Source organism: Grammomys surdaster, unplaced genomic scaffold, assembly GCF_004785775.1.
Source record: "Grammomys surdaster isolate TR1022 unplaced genomic scaffold, NIH_TR_1.0 125612, whole genome shotgun sequence".
Classification (NCBI taxonomy): domain Eukaryota; kingdom Metazoa; phylum Chordata; class Mammalia; order Rodentia; family Muridae; genus Grammomys; species Grammomys surdaster.
Window position 1 is genome coordinate 1,825,276 of NW_021620455.1, and position 20,638 is coordinate 1,845,913.

Here is a 20,638-nt window from a genome sequence, read left to right on the forward strand (position 1 = left end):
GCCACAGGAAGTTAATAGACGTCACGTCCGTTACCACCCCGCCGACGGTGGCCGAAGGGCTGCGGCGGCCGTGGTGATGTTGCTTCCCCCTGCACTATATTCCCGCCTGGCTGGGGAGCCCGGGGCACCCGAACCGCTGCCCGTGGAGAGGAACCCTGCAGCTGGGGGGGCACCCTTCCGATTCGCGCCGCGTCCGGTGCGCTTCCCGCGGGATCACGAATTCTTCGAGGTGCGTGAGAACCCGAGCTGAAGATCTCCTGAATCCCCCCACAGGGCGGGGCCTAGGTGCAGGACTGTCGCTGAGGCGGGGCTTGTGGGGGCGGGATCTATGGACAGGACCGAGGGGCAGGACAAGTTTGTGGGTTGGGGCGTGGCTCAAAGCTGTAGGGCGGTGCTTCGAGGTCCGAGTCCACCCACGGCTCTTGGCGCGTGTCTTCTGTAGGATGGGGATGTGCAGCGGCACCTGTACTTGCAGGACATACTTACGCAAGTGTCCGAGACGCCGGAAAAATCCATGTGAGCAGCTTGGCTTCGAGGCCTTACTCGGCTTGCTAGCTTTATCCTGATTATTCCTCTCTCGTCCGCTTACACCCTGGGACTCCGACCCCTTCCAGATGACACCCGAGTAGCATCCACTTAGCACCACCCTGCCCACACATGAGCATGGCTTGACTGGGTCTTTCCTTCCCTAGTCTATTAGTAAGGTTTGGGGTGGCGCAAGAAGCGCTGTACTTGTTTCAGGCTCATCTGGAATATGGATAGGAAGTCACCCCCCCCCACCCTCCCCCCGAATTCCTGCCTTGGAATAGTTGTGGGGAGGAGGAGACATTCTTCCAAGAGACACACCTCCTTTCCCCAGGGTGCCTGAGTTCACCTGTCAGGTGGCTGGCTGTTGCCAAGTGTTTGCCGCCATTGAAGACTACCAACACCACTACCACATGATGCACGGAAACACCTGCTCCTTCTGCAACCGTGCCTTCCCCTCTGGGCATTTGCTGGATGTGCACATCCTGGAATGGCATGACTCTCTGTTTCAGATCCTGGCCCAGAGGCAAGACATGGTGGGTGTTGACTACACTGGGCACATCTGCAGTGGTGAATGGGTTTAGGGCAGGGTGAGAGTGGAGGTGACACTTTATTCTTTATAGTACCAGTGCTTGGTTGAAAGCTGCCCAGAGAAGTTCAAGACCAGCCAAGACCGGAAGGATCACATGGTGAGGCTACACCTGTACCCTGCGGATTTCCGATTTGATAAGCCCAAGACAAACAGAGGGTACGTGAGAAACCCAGTTGTGACTGTCCGAAGTCATAAGCCTGGGAACAGACACTGTAGTCAAACCTTAGTGTTTATATACAGGTAGCTGAAACTCTGAGGACAGTGGGCTAGTATGCTTGGGTTATACATTGGTGGAGTTAGGAGGGCACTAACTGAGCAGAGGGTGGGGTGCTAGTAGGTGCTTGTGCTGGTCTGGTGTCTTTCATGCACTGGGGACTGTCCCAAGTGTATGTGCTCTTCATGCTTCTCCCATGGAACCCACTAGGGCTTTTTTTTCCTCTCTGCTTACTTGTATAAACTTGTCGACAAAACTGTCTGTTAGCATGACTGTTTGGACTGCCCTGAGGAAAATAACTCCTGGAATAACCTTTAGATTAATACTATTTTGCTTCCTTTAAAAAACGATTCCTTCCCATGAATTCCCATAATCATTAAACATTGCATTGATTGGGGTTAAGTGACAGCTCATTCTGTAAAGTGCATTAGTTTGCCAGTCCCTAGCATCTACCTTAAAAAGCCAAGTGTGGTGTGCACATACACTGCTAGCACCATGGAAGTGAAGACAGAGGTTTCTGTAGTTAGGCCAGCCAGCGTAGCCTCATCTGTGAGCTCTGGGCCCCAGTGAGAGACCTCATCTCAACAAGGTAAGTGGCTCCTCAGAAATGACACTTGGGGTTGGCTTCTGTCCTAATATATAAGCATACACCATACGCACCTAAGCACACACAAAAAATACATAAAATTTGCATGACTTGGAGTCTATTTTCAACAGTGTACCTTTCTGTGTAAAATAATTGCAGAGCCCACTGCATTGTGGAGTGCTTCAGGAGAATCTGAGTCTTCAATACTTCTCGAATTCTGCAGAGCTCGATTAGCTCATTGGTAGTAGTGGCAAGAATCTATGTTAGCTAGTTAATTTTAGTAAATCTCTCCCTCATGGGAAGACATTTGGGAACTAGGATATAACTCAGTAGTAGACTTTGGTTCCTAATATCCACCTCAGATGGCTCATAACTGTTGGTAATCTCAATTGGATCCAATGCCTTTTTCTTACCTTTAGGCATCCACACCTATGGCACTGAGAATATTTCATTTTAACAGTAGATGGTGCCAAAATAGTGAAAAACCCAACATTTTTGCAGGAAAAAAATAGTGTCTTCCTTGAAAGCGTCCTAGTGGAGAGCCAGGTAGAAGCATTGCTTACTGCTCTGTTCTCAATAGCCCAGCCATGCCAGCTGCAGCAGACACAGCAGCCAGAGCCCTGAGAGATGACAGTGACGCCATGGAGATCTGCTCGGAACCTGCTGTCCCACCTCCCTGCAGGCGGACCTACAGTCACAGGTCCGTGTGTACATCTTCCTGTATGTTCTGTGACCCTAGGCTTGAAAGTGGGTGACACTGGGCAAGATGATGGACTTCAATGCAGATGGCATCTTGAATGTTTTACTTTCCCTCCTTTTCTATGCTTTGAATCCTGGAGCCCAGCATGTAGACACACATACGTGCGCGCGCACACACACACACACCACTGTTATCTCTCTGCGAGGTGGAACTGACAGACCTTCTCCCACACTAGCCTGCCAGACAGGCTTTCTCAGATTGAGTTAACCTCAACTATTATTTTAGGGAAATTTTTGAACAGGGGTGGTGGGATGGCCCCAGAATCCAAACTGGCAAGAAGATGGACATGCATGTCCCTCAGTTGCCTTCCAGCGTCCATCTTCCCACAGTTTTTTGGACCTTGGCCTGTGAGTACCCTGCCTGCCTGTGGTGATTAGGTTTCAGCAATGTAGATAACAGGAAACCAATGCCACAGGAGCCTCAGCAGGAGCCATCCTTGTTGGCTAAGTTCTTCTAAGCAAATGTACCGTGGTACTAGGAAGATATCCCACAGGAAGCAGGTCTGAGATCAGGAGCTGATCCTAGGACCCAAGAGAGCAGACTCTATTTCCTGAGTGTTCGACAGAGCAAAAGGAGAACATTCCAGAATACAAATGTGAAGGAAGTACAGACAAACTGCTGTTATAAATTGGGCTGCATGTTGTCAAAAATAATGCCATTGTTTGATATGACTGCTTTTCTGTTCCAGAATACCTTCTACTGTCTGTTTTGGCCAGGGTGCAGCCAGAGGGTTTAAAAGCACCAAGAAAAAAAACAAACATCACTGATGGATCCTGGCTAGGAAAGCCAGACAGACTTTCAGGGAGTGGTGTGCCAGGGTCTTTCTCTTGCTTCTGGATCGATGCCCTGAGCTGGACCCTTGCCACCTCCTTATTTCTATCTCTGGTCACTTGAAGTAACCAGTGTGTAGAAACCCAGAATCTGCAGGTTCCAGAAATAACCAGGACACTCTGAAGGAGAGAGATGGAGAGGCCACCTACCTGCTGTCCAGTGGCGACTCTAAGGATGTCACTATTAAGCATATGTAATAAATTCTTTTTCACTGATGGCCTCTGTTCTTCTTCATGTGTTCTTGGACCAGACAGAAAAGGGAAGGATTGTGAACCATGAGTATTTTGCTTTCAACACCAAGTGTTAGAGAGATTTGTACAGTCTCTGCATTCCATGGAAGTTGCAAGGGAAGGTTCCAGCACAGCTATAAGTTAGTCCAGGATCCTCATTCTCTAAGAGACATTCTTGTTGTCTCTGTGTCCTCCCCAGCCAGTTAAATACCACTAAGACATGGTACCTGAAAGGGTGCAGGAGGAAACCCTGGGAGGGACATTGGACACACATTGCAGGAATGTTGGGGCAGCTATGGAGTAGATGTTGAGAGAGCTCACAGGGATACAGGTCCTACTATAAGCCTAACCATCCCAGGTCTGTTCCCAGTTAACCCCTTCTTTCCTGAGATACTGGAAGCTTGGGAAAGGCAAACAGGAGAGCCATCTTCACCAAAACATGATGCATCTACCCAGAAATACACCAGTAACAAGATCAGAGGTTGTTCTATCAGTTAGTTGTTATTAATGTCAAATTTAAATAACACCAATGAGAGGTCTGAGAAGAAACACAATGTACAGCCTACCTCCTGAAAGTGAAGGCAACAGAAACTGCCTCTTCAGTGGCAGAATGCCAGGACTGCTAGGGGAGGCTCCCATTGCTTTCTCATGGTAACAAATCTAAAGAAAGCAGGAACACAGCATCTCACAAAGACCTTTAACAAACAGAGATGCTGTTCGTTTCTCTTTTGTTGTTTGTTTTGAGATTTAGTTTCATTATGTGTAGGCACACATGAGGGCAGGTGCTTACAGAGGCTCTAGCCTGGATCTAGAGTTACAGATTTCTGATGTGGTTGATGGGAATAGAACTTGAATCTACTAGAGGAGCAGTGTGTGCTCTTAACCACTTAACGGTCTCTCCAATCCAAGAGAGATAGCTTTTAAAAGAGTCGAATCCAAATTCTGGAGATGGAAGTACAGTACTTGAAACTTTAAAAATTCACTAAAGGACTCCCAGGGAGAGGTTGGATAATGCAAGTCAAGGAACTGAGAAAAGTGAAAAGACTAGGTTATATGGCTGTCATCTGGAATTCCTGGGAAGGCTGAGAGTTCAAGGCCAGCCAGGGCTACAGAGTAAATCCCAGATTGGGTGAGGGACAAGGAATAGAGGGAAAGAAACATTTTACAGAAATAGGAAAGATAACCTTAAAATTTATATAGATGCACAAATGAGTAATGCTAGAGATATCACCATACCGGATTACAAATTCAAATACAGAGCTATAATAAAAACAACCCAGTGGCTACACAGAGAAACCTTTTCTTGAAAAATCTAAAAACAAAGCTAGCATAGTAAAGGCACAAAAAACAGGTAAGTAGATTAATGGCGATAAAGTAACCAGAAATAATAATAATAATAATAATAATAATATAATGAATGGCTAGAGAGAGGAATGAGAATAATGTTACCAGAAATAAGCTCATGTAGCTAAAGTCACCTAATCTGAAAAAGGTGTCAAATACACAGGAGAAAAGATAGACTCTTGCATGTATGGTCTTGGGAAAGAGTGAGTGGCATACATATAGAAGAGTGAAACCAGGCCCTTCGCTTTTATCTCGACAAAACTCAAGCTGGATCAAAGATCTTAATACAAGACGTGGAACTTTGAAACTGTTAGGAAAAAAAAAAAACATGTCAAGATGAAGGCATGGGCAAGGGCTTTTAATTAAGAATCTCAGGATTCTTGCAAGATTTACAAGAAATAGAGGCTGTACCATGAAGAAAACAGACAGCCTGCAGAATGGGAGTTAGCTGTCTAATAAAGTAGTACTAGCTAAAGCAGTCCTTCTCAACCTGTGGGGTGTGACCTCCACGGGGGTCACATAACAGATGTTTACATCACAATTCATAAAAGTAGCAAAAATATAGTCACAAAGTAGCAACAAAAGTAACTTTATGGTTAGAGGTCACCACAACAGGAGGAACTGGATTAAAGGGTTGCAGTGTTAGGAAGGCTGAGAGCCATTGATCTAGAGTCTAGAAAAAACTCAAGACATTATACACCATAAGAATAATAATACTATTATGATGGTTTGTTTATGCTTGCCCCAGGGAGTGGCACTTTTAGAGGGTATGGTGTGGCCTTGTTGGAGTGGATGAGTCACTGTGGGTGTGGGCTTTAATACCCTCCTCCTACCTGCCTGGAAGCCAGTATTCTGCTAGCAGCCGCCAGATGAAGATGTAGAACTCTCAGATCAGCCTGCACCATGCCTGCCTGGATGCTGTCATGCTCCTGCCTTGATGATACTGTACTGAATCTCTGAACCTGTAAGCCAGCTCCAATTAAATGTTGTTTTTATAAGGATTGCCTTGGTCATGGTGTCCACAGCAACAAAACCCTAACTAAGAGAACTATGAATATGTACGCAACTGAATTGAAGTTATTAGAAGTGGCCAATGAAAAAGAGAGATTCCACCTGACCTGTCGGGATTATAATCATCAATAATATGAAGCCAAAGGCTAAAGGGATGTCTTAGTACTAGAGAGCAAATACTGTACTAGGAGAGGACCAGAATTTGGTTCCCAGCATTGAAATCAGGCAGCTCACACTGCCTGTAACTCTAGCTCCAGAATATCCAGTACATTCTTCTGGTCTCCATAGGCACTTACACTCATATGCATATAACCCCACATAGACACACACATGTAACTTTAAAAAATAATGGTTTGAACCCGGGTCTTACTATATAGTCTGGGTGGAACTTGGTATAGAAGCCAAACTGGCCTTGAGCTCACAGAAATTTGCCTGCCTCTGCCTCCTGAGTTGTGGGATTAAAGGCATGCATTATCATACCTGGAAATAAAATAATTTAAAAAATAATAAATGATTGGCAAGAAAGACAGCTCAGAGTTTAAGAGCACTGACTGTTCTTTCAGAGGGCCTGGGTTCAGTTCTCATCATCCACATGGTGGCTTTCAAGTATCCCAGGGGATCCAACATCATCTTCTGACCACACCATACTTACATAGTACACAGACACATGCAGGCAAAATACCCATACATGTAAAAGAAAAATAAAGTCTCGAAAATTTTAAATGAAAGCAAAGCCTAGAGAAGATATGGGGGAGAAGGAACTCTTAACACTGGTGGTGTGATGTATACTACAGAAATCAAAATGGTGGTGACACAAAAACTACCATAAGGTACATCTCACTCCTCAGTACATAGACACACACACACACACAGAAGAGGAAGGGGACAGATGATTGTGGAAACAATGTTGCAGTATCTTAGACACCGTCACTGTCTGACCCAGCAGTTCCTCCACTCTGAGGTCCATACCCCAAGAGAAATGAAGACACATTCGCCTAAAAAACAGTATACAATGAATGTTCATGGCAACTCATATAATCATCAACTATCGAAGGACAGACAAATGGGTTATATGCATATAACTGCAATATTTTTCAGCCAGAAAAAGGGTGAGTAACTGATAACATGCTAAGCATGAATACTAGAAACTAAATGAGAACACACACACACACACACACACACACACACACACACACACACCCCTTAGTGGACGATTCTATTTCTAGTGAAAGTCCTGAAGAGTAAAAGCAACACAGGTAGAATATTGGTCTGTGTTAGGGTAGGGCTGGGCAGTGGGGAGGAATAGCGACGGTGGCTGAGGAGTGAGTTTCTTTTGGAGGTGATGGAAATGCTTTGACTGTGGTGATGGTGAAGAACAGACAGAATGAGGACCAGAAGGCTTGTGAGTCATTTCTCAGCATAGCTCATTTGCAAAACAAACAAATTGAACAACCATGAGAGCCTGGAATCCCTGTGCTGCTGCTGTCTTGTGACCTGAAAAATGAGAATTCTCTACTGGATGAGAGTGGAGAATTGTACCCAAGACCTGCTCCCTCCTCTCCTCTCCTCTCCTCTCTCTCCGCTCCTCACCTCTCCACTCCTCTCCTTTCTAGTCATCTGCTTTCCTCTTCTCTGCTTTGTTTTTTTTTTATTTTTATTTTTTTTTGCTAATTTTGGCCTTAAGATAATTTTTCCTTTTTTTCTTAACTTTTTATTGATTCTCTGTATTTCCCATCATGCACCCCAGCCCCACTCATCTCCCCTCATATCTGCCCTCTCCTCTTGCAACCTCTCCCTATCAAATAAAAAACACAAACAGACCAAAAAAATAAAAGCAAAAACAAAACCAACCAACAAACAAAAAACCCAACAACTCAAAAAGCAAAACATCTTGTCGTGGAAACTGTAGTGTGTCACAGTGTTATCCCACAGTATACCCCTCTGTCTGCACATTTTCACATGCAAGTGTTCATTGTAGTGAGTCACTGGTTTAGTTCAAGATCTCTGGCTTCTGTGACACTGTCAATATTGAGTCCTGACCAAGACTTGTCCCAGTTAGCCTGCTGTTACCTTGTGGAGATCCTGCAGCTTTGGATCAGCAGGACTGGGCCTTCCATGCACCCCAACATTTCACAGATGATGTAGGTTTGGGGGGTGGGCCAATTGAACACTCTGGATCTGGGCCAGGGTGGCCGCTGGACTAGTCAGCCTGTCTCTCCCTTATCTGCACCACCAGAGCAAGCTCTCCAACACTGCTCCAGCTAGGCCACCCAATGCTGCTAACGGCAGGGAGCAGTCAGCAGTTCTGTTCTCATGCCCTCGGTGACCAGCTCACCTGTGCCTGCAAGCACACCTCCAGAGCCTGCTCTACTGTGCTGCTCAGTCAAGGTGTGAGGCCCCCAATCCCAAGTGCTGCATCAGGCAAGGGGCTGAACCAGTTCTGCTCTCACACCCTCAGGGCTGGCTCATCTGTGCCTTCGCCATCAGGACCAGCTCCACTGTGTTGCCTAGTCAAGGCACAGGGCTCATTCTCCCTAATGCCACAACTGGTGAGAGGCAGGGCTAGTTCTCCAGCTCTCATGATTTGGGGGGCAGCTCTCCCAACTACCGCAGATGGTGAAGGGGTGATGGGGGAAGGCATTGCCCCAATGCCTTTTCCACCTCATGGCAGATGAGTGACTAAGGTCGCTCTTCCCTGCATGTGCCTTCAGGGCCACTCACCTGCACCCAGCCACTATGGCCAGCTCTACTGTTCTGGTCATGAGAGGTGCAGGGCCCACTCTCCAGTGTGCTGCAGCCAAGGAGGAGTAGGGCCTTCTTTCCTGCTCTCATGACCTTGTTGTCAGCTCTCCAGACAGCCACATGTGACAAGGGGAAAAGGGTTAGCGGCTGAGAAGTGGCAAGACCAGCACTCTAGTGGCCTTGCCCTCAGGACCTGCTCACTGGCATCCCCACCACCAAGGGCTAGGTCTGTTGTGCTGTCCAAGGGAAGGTGTAGAGCCAGCTCTCCCAAGTGCTACCTCCTGTGAGAGGGCAGGCTTTCTAGAGCATCACAGCCAATGAGGGATGGGGCCAGTTCTGTTCAGCCCCTGGACATACACTTAGTCCCTAGCAGCTGCCCAGACTAGGGACCTCCCAGGGATGGTACAGACATCAACACTGACCTCTGCTGCTGCATAGCCATAGACCTAGGCATGGCCCTCAGAGGCAGCACAGGCTGGGACCTCACCATAGCCTCAGATGGTGGGGCTGGCTATTCCTCTCCACCCTTTTGTCTCCATCTCTCTTCATAAAGCTCAAACTGTCTGCTTCTCTTTGTCTCCCATCTGTCCACCACATACTTGTACATCGTAGTGGCTCCTGCTGCAAGTGGGCCACATGGCTGGCAGGCCTCTGGGTGCTCTCCTCTGTCTGGTGTGGCAGGTGGCAAGCCTCTAGGTGTTTACAGCCCACCTGTGGGACATCCTCCTCCCGCACCATGTTGCATGGTGGTAGGCAGGGCTCTGTGTGTTTACAGTCTGGGGAGTGGGGTGTGTTTGTGGTTGTCTTTCTCTGCTAGAGTACTGCTTGGCTAGTCTCTGTCTGTCTTCTTCCTCTGGGCTGCACTGTGTGATGGTAAGCCTGTGAAGGGGCTACAGTTACGTGTTCAACACATCTGAAGATCCCTCAGGTATTCAGAACTGGAAAGGGGGATCAATAGCAAGACTGTATTCTAAATAAGAGCCTTTCCTCAAGATGGACAGTGCTTGTTTCAGTTGCACCTGTGGGAGAAGTCTTCTCTTAAATGCCTTGTTTAGAATGTCTTTTGTAAAATAGAGTTGACGACCTTCGGTGACTCTTCTTTTACTAAAACAATATCATAAGAGCTCATGTATTTTTCTAAAAGCTCATCCACTCTGTCATTCAGATACCTAATTTTCAGAACGTGTTCAACGTTTATCTATGCCACCTGCCATCCTGAGGTCCCCTTGGGGGTCTCCTGGCACAGTGTTACTGTTGCCTTTCTGTTGGGCTGGAATAGTCTGTATTCCTCAAGGCACCGACATGTTTGCTGAATACATGAGTTGGTTCTCCTTTGAATCCTTTTAGCACTCCATTGTCATCAAATTTCATGAAATTGGATGCTAATTTGACATCTGAGTGACAAACTCCAGCCTGACAGATACCTTCTTCAAGTATAGCGCTGAGACCAGCCAGAAATATGAACACAGGGATACTGCGCAGATGAAGTTTACTGAAGAAATTCTCATATCCTTCCCTGAGCATAAGATCAGAGTCTGCCACAGTCTCTTTAAGTTTGGCTTTTAATACGTCCTTGTCAACAGGCAAACCGTGAAGTTTAGTAGACCAGTCTACCATGTAAGGAACCTTCTCTTCCACGCTGAAAACAGGATCGGCTTCAGTAGTGAAATACTGTCCCTTTAACAGCAGCTACTTTCTTCCACATTCATCTGTAACAAGTTTACAGTTGTCAGTGATATTACACATATTGGGCATCTTTTCCCATTGTAGGAAAACCTACTTAGTGCATATTAGCATCTGTTATTATCTGAAGTTTGTCAGTTTCTCCTTTAGTGAGACGACAGCTACTTTCTTCTACTATGGTAGGGTTCCCGATATGAACAAGCTTTTCTGAAATTCTGGCATCATCTCGATGATCTTGGTCTTGAGGTCTGTCTTTCTCTCCAAAGTGAACATGTACTGGCTTGGCAGGACACCCACCATCACACCTGCCACCACTGTGCACATGTCATCATTTGGCTGGGCACTGTGTCTACAGTGCTATGACCTCTGGGTCCAAGGACAGGCAGGCCTGCACCTGGCAAGCCCCAAAGGGTATGAGTCTAGGGGTGCAACCACACACCTCACACTTTGTTGTTGCTGTTTTGTTTCCCCCAAAACAGGGTTTCTCTGTGTAACAGCCTTGGTTATCCTGGAACTCACAGAAATGCCCCTGCTTTTGCCTCCCAAGTGCTGGAATTAAAGGTGTACACCACCGTCCAGCGTCTTTTTTGTTTTGTTTTGTTTAATGAGTCTGAGTATTTTGCCTGCACGTATGCCTGTGTACCATATGCATGTCTGATGCCTGAGGAGACCAGAAGAGGATGTTGGATCCCCTGGGACTGAGTTGTGGATATTAGTGAGCCACCATGTGGGTGCTAGGAATTAAACCTAGGGCCTCAGGAAGAACAGCCAGTGCTCTCAACTACAGAGCTACATTTCCAGCCCTCTTTTAATTTTTGAAAACATTATTATTATTTATTATTTTGGTTTTTCGAGATAGGGTTTCTCTGTATAGCCCTGGCTGTCCTGAAACTCACTCTGCAGACCAGGCTGGCCTCGAACTCAGAAATCTGCCTGCCTCTGCCTCCCAAGTGCTGGGATTAAAGGCGTGCACCACCACCGCCCGGCTAAAACATTATTATTTTATGTGTATGGGTTTATTGCCTGACTGTACATCTATGCATCGTTAGTGTGCCTGGTGCAGGAGGAGGCCAGAAGAGGGTATTGGATCTCCTGAGTCTGGAATTAAATAAGAATTAAACCCAGGTCCTCTGGAAGAGCAGAGAGTGCTCTTAATCACTGATCTATCTCTCTAGCCCCCAAGTCCTGATTTAAAGGGTAAAAGAGATTTTTTGAATGATATGTAGCTATGTATCTGCATTTGGGTATGTGTACATGAGTGCAAGTACCTGTAGAAGGGAAAGGCACTGGATCCCCAGGAGCTAGAATTATAGACAGTTGTGAGATGCCTGATGTGTGTTCTGGGAACCAAACTCAGGTACTCTGGATCAGCAGCAAGTGTTCTTAACCATTGGGCCATCTCTCCAACCCCCAGGTCTTGCTTTTTTAAAGTTGCCTTTCAAAAATCACACTGTGGAGCACTTGTGCAATAAATCATATGCCCTTTAGAATATGTACCAGAGTAACCTTATGGAGGGGCCCTTCTGAGATTTGAGGTCTGTGGTGGTTTGAATAGGTATGACCCTCATAAACTCATATGTTTGAATGCTTGGACCTTAGGGAGTGACACTCTTAGGAGATGTGGCCTTGTTGGAGGAAGTGTGTCACTGTGGGGATGGGCTTGTGGATTCATATGCCTAAATTATGCCCAGTGTGATCCATAGTCTCCAGCTGCCTGCAAATCAAGGTGTAGAGCTCTCAGCTACCTACCTCTCCAGCACCATGTCTGCCTGCAAGCCACCATGTTTCCTGCCATGATGATAACAGACTAAACCTCTGAAACAGTAAGACAGGCCTAATTAAATAAATTTTTAGTGAGTTGCTGTGGTCATGGTGTCTTTTCATAGCAATAAAACCCTAACTAAGACAAGAGCCTTCCACTGGTAACTGCTGGGACTGGGAGGTGGGGCTGTGGATTTTCATAACCCATTCTACCTTTCTCCTTCTCTCCCACCATCCCAATTACATATCAAATGTGTATGAATGCATGTATACCCACAAGATTTTTTCTGCATGAGCTTGCGTTTTCCGTAGTAGACGAAAAAGCTATTTGGATGCCATTGTAGTGACTGGGTCCAGTAACGGGAGCTAGATTCCTCTGGGACAAGAATGACGTCATGCTCTTGGGCTTGATTTGAACACAGGAATGGATGGCCACATAGGAAGCTCATGTTCAACTAAAATTTGTCTCCAGGCTTCACAGAAGGGGCAGGTGACACACCACTCTATCACCACAGTATTTCTTATGACTCAAGCCTACAACATCCAGCAAGGAGCCATTACTGTCCTTCTCCTTGAAGTGGCCCAGGAGACCTAATGCCATCAGATGTTTCTATAGCAGCAGGAAACAGGCCGATGCTTACTGAACCCTAAGCAGACCTAAGAGTGTCACTATGATACTTCCTGCAAACTTGGAGCTTACCAACAAGCTCGGGGGACTTCATGAGGGAGGTGGTTTCACAGCTGCACAGCTCCTAATTGGTCCTCCCCCTTCTACCAACAGAAGTCACACTCCCAACGGTTGTTGCCGACCTTTATTTACTGCCATCATGTTTTGTTGTCCTCAAGCTTAAAAACATTGCTCATCTTTTCGATGGTGAACAATGCTTCATCATCATTCCATTCCTGAAATCAGGTTTCTTCTAGAAACTCACAATTGGTTCAACAAAGAAAAATCTCATTCTTGTTTAGTTTTTGTTTGTTTTGAGATAGGGTCTCACTATGTAGCCTTGACTGACCTAGAACTCTCTTTATAGACCAGCCTGGGCATGAACTCACAGAGATCTACCTGCCTCTGCCTCTGGAGCTCTGGGATTAAAAGCATGTATAACCATGTTTAACAAATGAAAAATCTTATGATTTTTCTATTCATTTGATTATTATGCATATGATAAGCATAATATTCATTCATTCATAAAACTTCTTAGTAACCACTTCCAGAAAAGATCCCTAATAATCTGGAAAAGGTGGCTGAAAAGTTACTCCCAATACCTCTCAGGTTGGAAGCATCTCTTTCAAAAGCGAAAAATGGTCCAATGGCAACTTGGTGTTCATACACGTTTCCAGCAGCCCAGCAAGCTGGGAGATGGAGGAAACTGTTGTGCAATTCTAGCTATCTGTCCCAGAAAGCTGCTAATAAGGTAAGCATGGGATAAAACCCAGAGCCACCTGCCAGATCAGGTGTCCCTATCATTGTGCAAATCCAGGTATGTTCAGAATAGAGATGAACCCATGGCTCTTCTCATAAAGCCTCAAAGATTACACCCCATGGGGAATGTTTTGGCTGTGTGGTTTAGCTTTCTAAAAGCACACACGTTATAAATGTGAGGACATTTCTTCCCCTCATTTGGCCATCTCTGAAACTTAGCTTCTCTTATCAACCATCTCTGTTTAATGTATGGTTTTTTTCTTAATAACACAATTAAATAAAATGTAGAATGCAATGTGACAGCAAGACTTGTGTATATGTAGACAGTACTTCCTTAAAGCAAAAATGAGATTATCAGACCCTAGAGTCAACTGAATAATACCATTCACAATATTTCAGGAAAATGGTGGTCCACTTAGTCATGGCTTCCCTAGAACACCATCAGATTGAGAGCTGGAGGGGACTGGAGCACGAAGAAGCCAGCAGACAGTTGTTCTTCCCCAGCACCTGGCTTTTGTTATTCAGCTGAAGTATGCTCACCAATCCTCAAGGAAGAGATGACATTGTCCTTAAATGTCTGCCTTATGACCTTTGTCTATTGTGTATCATCTGTGAAAAAATACCTAGGAGGTGATGCTGCCCTCCAGATCTCCTACATCATTCAGGAGCTTAGTTGGAGCTGAAGAGTCCCTTCAAGAAACACCAACAGCACTGACCAGACTCTACCTTCTGAGTGGTCTGTAGCACAGTACCCATGCCCTCAGGTCACTATGTTGGACTTAGACCAGCCCCCAGACTCATATCCAGATGTGACAAAGCTGATAAGGGGTAGCCAGCCCCAACTCTGTTTAGAAGTTAGTGGGTGGGTGAGCCCTGGTTCCCTCCCTGGAGGCGATCCTGGTCTTAAGGACCTCGAGGCTGTTTCCCAGAACTCAAGCAGTACTCAGGTCGCCCATACCCACCCAACTTATCCATCAAGTTTCCATAATGGGACAGATGAGACACTTATGCTTGATGGGTAAGTCACAGTCCATTCCTCTGTACTTAGGCTCTGCCAGATGTCACCTGTGGTCTATACCATTTCACTACTTGCCTATTTCTTGTCCTGCCTATTTCATGCCCAGAGAGACATGGTCCACCCTAAACAGCTTTTAAGCTACTTAGTTTAGTATACTCCCTGATACAAGTTTTTAAGCACAGGGCAGGGTCTCTATATCTACCCTCAATGGTCCAGAATTGGCAGCTGAAAGGGTTTAGACTGGAAGCCAGGACTCTGGGATTCAGAAAACCATCTGTAAGATGCTGAATGGCAGAGGCCCAGAGATCTGCATTGGAACAATGAGCAGATCCTTTCACAACTGGCTCTAGACCTCTACTGGCCTTTGAATACTCCCATTGCAAAGACACTATCTGAATTCGGGATTTGATTGGTGGGTATGCACAGCTTCAAGTCCTAACTGAGACTATTAGGGACCTGAGCCCTGCAATAAGGTTTGTAGGCAGCTCCCTTCAGAAAAGTGTCAGTCTTGACAGGTGTGCCTCAGACTTGGCCCAAAGGCAAACACTGCTGACAGGAAGAGCACCTGTTAGTGTGAGGTGAAGGTATGGATACATTGCGCCTGCTAGACTACTAGAACCCATCCCGGGGTGGGGGGGGGGAGGACTCTAGGAACCAGTTGCATAATTGGACTGGCTCAGTGGAAGGATCTGAGGAGAATGTTTCTGTCTGGGTATTTTGGGTCAGAGAGACAAACTAGCAATCTGATCATTCAGCTGACCAGCAGTTTCTGATCAGACTTTGGTGGCCCATGCCATCGAATGTTCTTGGTCATCAGATACAGATCTGCTACAGAGATGTAGCTCCACTATGAGGCAGTAGGGTGGCACACACCCTGCTTTCCTGAAATGTGCATTCGATTTTCATTTTCCTCTGGATTCAGGATTGTCAACGCACTGGCCATGGCTGCACATGTTTGTGGCTTGGCCAACGCCATCAGGTACCTCACAGTTGAGAGCAGAACTAAAGCAATGCTGAGATTTAAGAGGCAGCAGCTTGACTGAGTATGGCGGCTCATGTCTGTAATCCTAGGACCCAGCCAACTGAGATAAGAGAATTGCTTTCAGTCTGGAGCTAACCTGGACTACACAAGTAGTTCTAGGTCAACCAGAACATACAAGAAGCAGACTTGGTGGGTGGGATCTCAGGACCCAAGTACTGAGTCCTCTGCACTTCAGTATTTGCGCACCAAGCGAGGGGCCTGACCTCTTGAGAGTGGCAGTAGGCGTGGGTTGAAGTTTAAACAGCCTAGGCAGAGAGCTTTTGTACAAGCACCTGAGGGAGACAGCTACACTCCCTTGCAGTTATCCTTCTCTCTCTGCATCTGACACTTCTAAAACTGAGTTATTTAACTTAAAAAAAATCATATAGCTGGGCATTGTAGTATGTCTTTAATCCCAGCACTTGGGAGGCAAAGGCAAGTGGACCTTTCTGAGTCTAAGGCCATCCTTGGAGAATAGCAAGTCCTGGGTCAGTTAGGGCTATGTAGTAAAGATTTTTGTCTCAAAACAAAACAAAACCTATCTAGTTTATATTTTTCCAAGAGACATAGGGAAGGAGAATCATATCAGTAGGCAATTCCATGCAATATTCTCTTTTCTGCTTTATTCGGAGCAGAAGGACCAGTGAAGGTCACGGGACAGCAGTTTTCCTGGAGTTAGCTTGGACTGCTGAGCATAGCCCAGTCTTTCCCTTCCTCCCAACCAGAACATCCTAACCCAGGGCCATCCATCAGTGTGAAATTCCTGGTCCTCATGAACACACAATCAGCAGACCTCTGCAGGCAGGTTCTCCCTCTCCAGCTTGAAGGCTGAAAGAAGGGGCTTGTCAATGGTACTGGGGTGAGACTCCAGGTGAACTTTGTGAACCCTCAACAAATCCCAGCTAAAGTCTCCAGATTGTAGCAAAAGCTTACTGTGGAAACAGCCACAGGTTTTATCAGTGCCCATTGTCAGGTACCCAAAGGGCCTCAATCTTGCATGATAGGATTGAGAATCCATCAGGGGCAACGGGACAGAATAGTTCAGATGGTCTGTTTGGTTTCCTCGAATAAAGGTAGAATAAAGGTACAAGTCCGGATTCCTAAACAAGTCCACCGTTTTTCTAAGGTGCATCAGGCTACTACTGCACCAACAACGGAGGTCTGAGACACTCAACCCTCACTTTCTTCTCTTTATTGACTGGCCACCTGCTGGCAAGAAGCTAGAGTTTGGTCCCTGCTGCCTTCAGCCCTCAGGCCTCCCCAGCAGGCTCTTTTCGAAGCTCAGAAGACGTTGCCCGGCAGCCACCCTTACTTTGGGGAGTGGCGCCAGCAGTATATCACCTCCCCTACTCCCCTGTCCATTCAGCATTTGCCTCTAGCTCCTTGAACGACATATACTCTAAAAAATAATAATGGGGTAAAACCTAAAATGTGTAAAAGTTTCCATTTGATCTCACAACATACATTTACCTGGAGAGATAGTAATTTCTAAAGTGTCTTCCTAGCGGTCCGATTATCTTATTTTTATTTTAACTTCTTCTTATGGAATTTGTTTTCTTATGCCATCTCAATCGAGCCTCTCAGAAGTCCTCGGTGTAGGGGCAGAGTGAATACAGGGAGCACACTCAACCCAGAAGTACTCTGTCGACTGCTTTGTATGAAATAGGAAGATCTGCTTTTGTCTGTTTCAAGAACTGTATGAGGTTGTGTTTTCTTTCAGAAAACAGACTGGTGTGGACATGGTTTTAGGAAGGTTTAAAATATTTGTAAGATGTCTATAAATAGGCTCCAGTCATCAAGTATAACATCGTATAAACAAGAAAAAAAAACCCAAAAACAAAAAACTAAAATGAAAGGTCAGAAGTTACCAGGAGCATCAGCGGCGGGCGGAACTGTGGCGCAGCCCTGAGCCTAACCAAGGGGTTAGGACTTGGTTCCACGGTCTAAGACAAGTAGTACATGCCATAAGCCGCGACAGGCCCTGCGAGGATCCCAGGAACCGCGTTGCCGCCGAAAGTAGCCGCGGAGCTGTGCAGCTGGGTGCCCAGTGGGAAGGGCAGGGCAAACGCTGGCAGTAGTGGCTTGGCTGCCAGCTTCAGCTTCTCCATCTCAGCCTCCTGCAGCCGCTTGGCCTTGGCTCGGCGGTTCTGAAACCAGATCTTGACCTGAGTCTCAGTGAGGCTCAAGCTGCTGGAGAACTCGGCGCGCTCCGCAATGGACAAGTATTGCTTCTGGTGAAACTTGCGCTCAAGCGCCAGCAGCTGCGCGGTGGTGAAGGGCGTCCGTGGTTTGCGATTGGTTTTGTGTTTGCGGAGGGTGCAGGGTGGAGGGCTGGGGGCACCTGAAAGGAAAGAGAAGCACGAGGGCCGAGCGCTCAAACTCTGGCCGCACATCCCTATTTCGACCGACCTTCTTCCACCCTTACAAAGGAAGGTTGGTGCTCCGTGGCTCCGTGACTGCTCCGCTCAGAGTAACGAGGTCCCCAAAGCCACGTGGATAAGCAAACCAAGGAGGCAGAGAAGTGGAGGGGGCGCCCTAGACTTAGGTCTCCTCTCCCAACCCGTGTTCTTGCACCCCAATTAGACTAGGGACTGGCTATTTGGAAAGAGTTAAACTGGGTCTGGAGGCGGTACAATAACCGAGGGTGGGTAGCGAGGATGAGTAGTGGTCAGGGCTCCAAACAGACCAGTTAGCTGTCGCGGGCATACGCAAACTGGACAAGGAATGCAGGAGCATGAGCGACCGGGAGCGGAAAAGCATTAAGGGTGTTTGTTATGGACTGCGGACCTCGTCCAAGAAGAGACCTGGACCTGGCTATTGGGCTTGTGCACAATGTTGGGCTCCCACCGCCAGTTATCTTTGCTCTTGGACAGAGCCGGTTAGTGGCTAGTAATTAAGTTCGGAGCAACAGTGCGCATACCCCCCCCCCCACACCTTGGACTTTCGAGCCTTGACAGCACAGTCGGTTTTCAGGGCCTGGGTCCCGGAGACTGAGCACTTACGTGGGGGGCACGAGTGCACGACCGGTGGGGACCAGGCTCCAGGCTTCGAGGCGCCGAGCGGCCTCTCCTCCCCCAGCTCCCCAGACTCGGAGCCCCGTACGCTCTCAGCCTCCAGCAGTGACTCGACGCTGAAGGGGAGTGGTCCGTGCTCTATGTGGACCCCGCCGCGAGCTTCGAGCCCCGCCGCGTTCATGTCGAATGTCGCCCGGGCCATGCATGGGATGGCGGGTGCGGGGCTAGCCGCCCGGCTGGAACGCGTGGGACCCAGTAGCGGTTTATTTTGCCAGGACCCTGGGTTCAGTAGCTCTCGGGCCCCTCCGCACCCTATAAAAAGGTGGCACCGCTTTCATGAACCGCTACCCAATGGTTGTTTCAGCCGATGTGCGGGCCTCAGTGCGGGTTGGACTCAGTGCTTTTGGGGGCGGGACGGACAAAGAGGGGCGGGGCCTCTGCCTGGGAACTGTGTGCCCCAGACCTAGGATAGCATTGTCATGCCCACGTACGGCTTTCGGGATCGTCTGCCGTCTGTGAGAGCGCTTATCGAGCTCCTCCAGCGGGAAAGGTTGAGGGGCTCTCAGTCTTGGGTAAAGAAATAGCCTCAGCCTTCTGGGGTGGAGGAATGGACTACGAGCGAGTGCACATGAGGAAGCCACGTCCAGGCATCAGTTTTTGATCTTGCTGGAACAGCGAGCCTCAGCGCTTAGGCAGAGCGCAGGTACGGGCTCGAGCCTACTACAGTGATTTTTAAATGAGGCTCATTGGCTGTTCTTGCTGCGTTCCTGGCTGGCGCGTCTTTTAGTCTGCACCCTAGGGTTTGAATGGGACCAACACGTCTATGCTACTGATCTCTTAAGGTCGAGTTGTGGCCTCTTTAGTTTCGCTTTGGTCTCTCTTTGGGCTCCTGGAGCTTCCAAACATTTTCTAGGCCATTGGCAACTTTGAGGGCTGAACTTGCGTCCCAGCTTGGGCCAGGAACCCGCTAGCAAGTCGCGTCATGAGTCGCGAGCGGGGAGGCCAAAGACCTCTTACGAGCCTTAGGAGAAGTTAGGATACTACCTCATGATGCAGGCACCTCAGGCTGCTCAAAGCTGAGAGTCAACAACTGGATGCTGGGTGCAGTGTCTTCTGGTGCCCTGTATTTGCCCGGCGAATCGCTGATGCAGATTCAGGAAAGGTTGCCAGAGATTATCTCTGGTGATATAGTCTTCCCCTGACCAGCCAAGCAGTGTGGGAACCTCTTGAAGGCGCTTGGAAAAAACAAAACAAAACAAAACAAAAACAAAAAACGGCCAGTTAAGGAAGGGTGGATCTGAGGCCAAATAGAGTCCCTAGCTCCTGGTAATGCTTTTCCCCAAATCTCACGGTTCTTTCGGTTTTAAAACAAAACAAAGCAACTCCCCCCAAAAAAACATCAGCTAACCAAACAAAAACGTTCTTCTTTGTTGAAAAGCAAACTGTGGTATCGTTAGAAGAAGCCAGGACTTTGATTTTAGAATACATCGGGAGATTCATTTAGGAAATAAAGTCTGATTAGTATCCTAGAACACAAAATCAGCGATCTAAATCTCTCTATAAACTCGTTTTAGACAGTCAAAAGTACTTACATAGAGTGCCGCTTTGGGGCTCAGTCTAATTGTTGAGCTCAGCCAGAGAAATTAGTTAGGTTTTTCTTCGTGTAAATTTTGAAGCTGCTCAACGGGGTTAGCAGAAGGTTCCTGGCTTAGCTAGGCCTAGCGTCTGTTTAATTCTTTCTATATTCCCAGACTGACCAGCCTGCTGCTGTCTTGGAAGGCAGCTATACTCACCATTATGTTACCAACACTTGCCTGCTGCTCTCTAATGTAACAAAGATGCTCTGAGTTGATTGATGATAATTGCATCATCAAAACACT

General features: G+C 47.2%; 2 protein-coding genes and 1 pseudogene across 3 annotated transcripts; 1 reads left to right on the forward strand and 2 right to left on the reverse strand.

Moving 5' to 3' along the window:
- The first annotated feature begins 2 nt into the window (after positions 1 to 2).
- Positions 3 to 3,724, forward strand: Znf511 (zinc finger protein 511). Its single transcript, XM_028787140.1, has 6 exons — positions 3 to 229; positions 443 to 516; positions 860 to 1,061; positions 1,149 to 1,273; positions 2,498 to 2,617; positions 3,366 to 3,724. Exons 1-6 carry the CDS (start codon positions 77 to 79, stop codon positions 3,442 to 3,444), a joined length of 753 nt encoding a protein of 250 aa, XP_028642973.1. The 5' UTR covers positions 3 to 76; the 3' UTR covers positions 3,445 to 3,724.
- Positions 3,725 to 9,886: 6,162 nt separating this feature from the next.
- LOC114638623 lies at positions 9,887 to 10,842 on the reverse strand (annotated as a pseudogene).
- A 6,845-nt stretch (positions 10,843 to 17,687) lies between these two features.
- On the reverse strand, positions 17,688 to 19,008 carry Ventx (VENT homeobox). Of its 2 annotated transcripts, none has more exons than XM_028787132.1 (2): positions 18,747 to 19,008; positions 17,688 to 18,085 (listed from the first exon to the last, which is right to left on the reverse strand). In XM_028787132.1, the coding sequence occupies exons 1-2, from the start codon at positions 18,958 to 18,960 to the stop codon at positions 17,688 to 17,690; spliced, it is 612 nt and encodes a 203-aa protein (XP_028642965.1). In that variant the 5' UTR covers positions 18,961 to 19,008. The 2 variants fall into 2 exon arrangements, with proteins under 2 accessions (XP_028642965.1, XP_028642964.1); XM_028787131.1 differs by having other exon boundaries at positions 17,927 to 18,085; positions 18,679 to 18,960.
- Between the last annotated feature and the right edge of the window lie 1,630 nt (positions 19,009 to 20,638).

Coding starts and splice junctions, on each gene's coding strand:
- Ventx (XM_028787132.1), bottom strand. CDS start 18,960: ATGGCCCGGGCGACATTCGACATGAACGCGGCGGGGCTCGAAGCTCGC. Junction 18,086..18,746: donor CGTGCACTCGTGCCCCCCAC/GTAAGTGCTCAG, acceptor CTTTCCTTTCAG/GTGCCCCCAGCCCTCCACCC.
- Znf511 (XM_028787140.1), top strand. CDS start 77: ATGTTGCTTCCCCCTGCACTATATTCCCGCCTGGCTGGGGAGCCCGGG. Junction 517..859: donor GAGACGCCGGAAAAATCCAT/GTGAGCAGCTTG, acceptor TCCTTTCCCCAG/GGTGCCTGAGTTCACCTGTC. Junction 1,274..2,497: donor AAGCCCAAGACAAACAGAGG/GTACGTGAGAAA, acceptor TGTTCTCAATAG/CCCAGCCATGCCAGCTGCAG.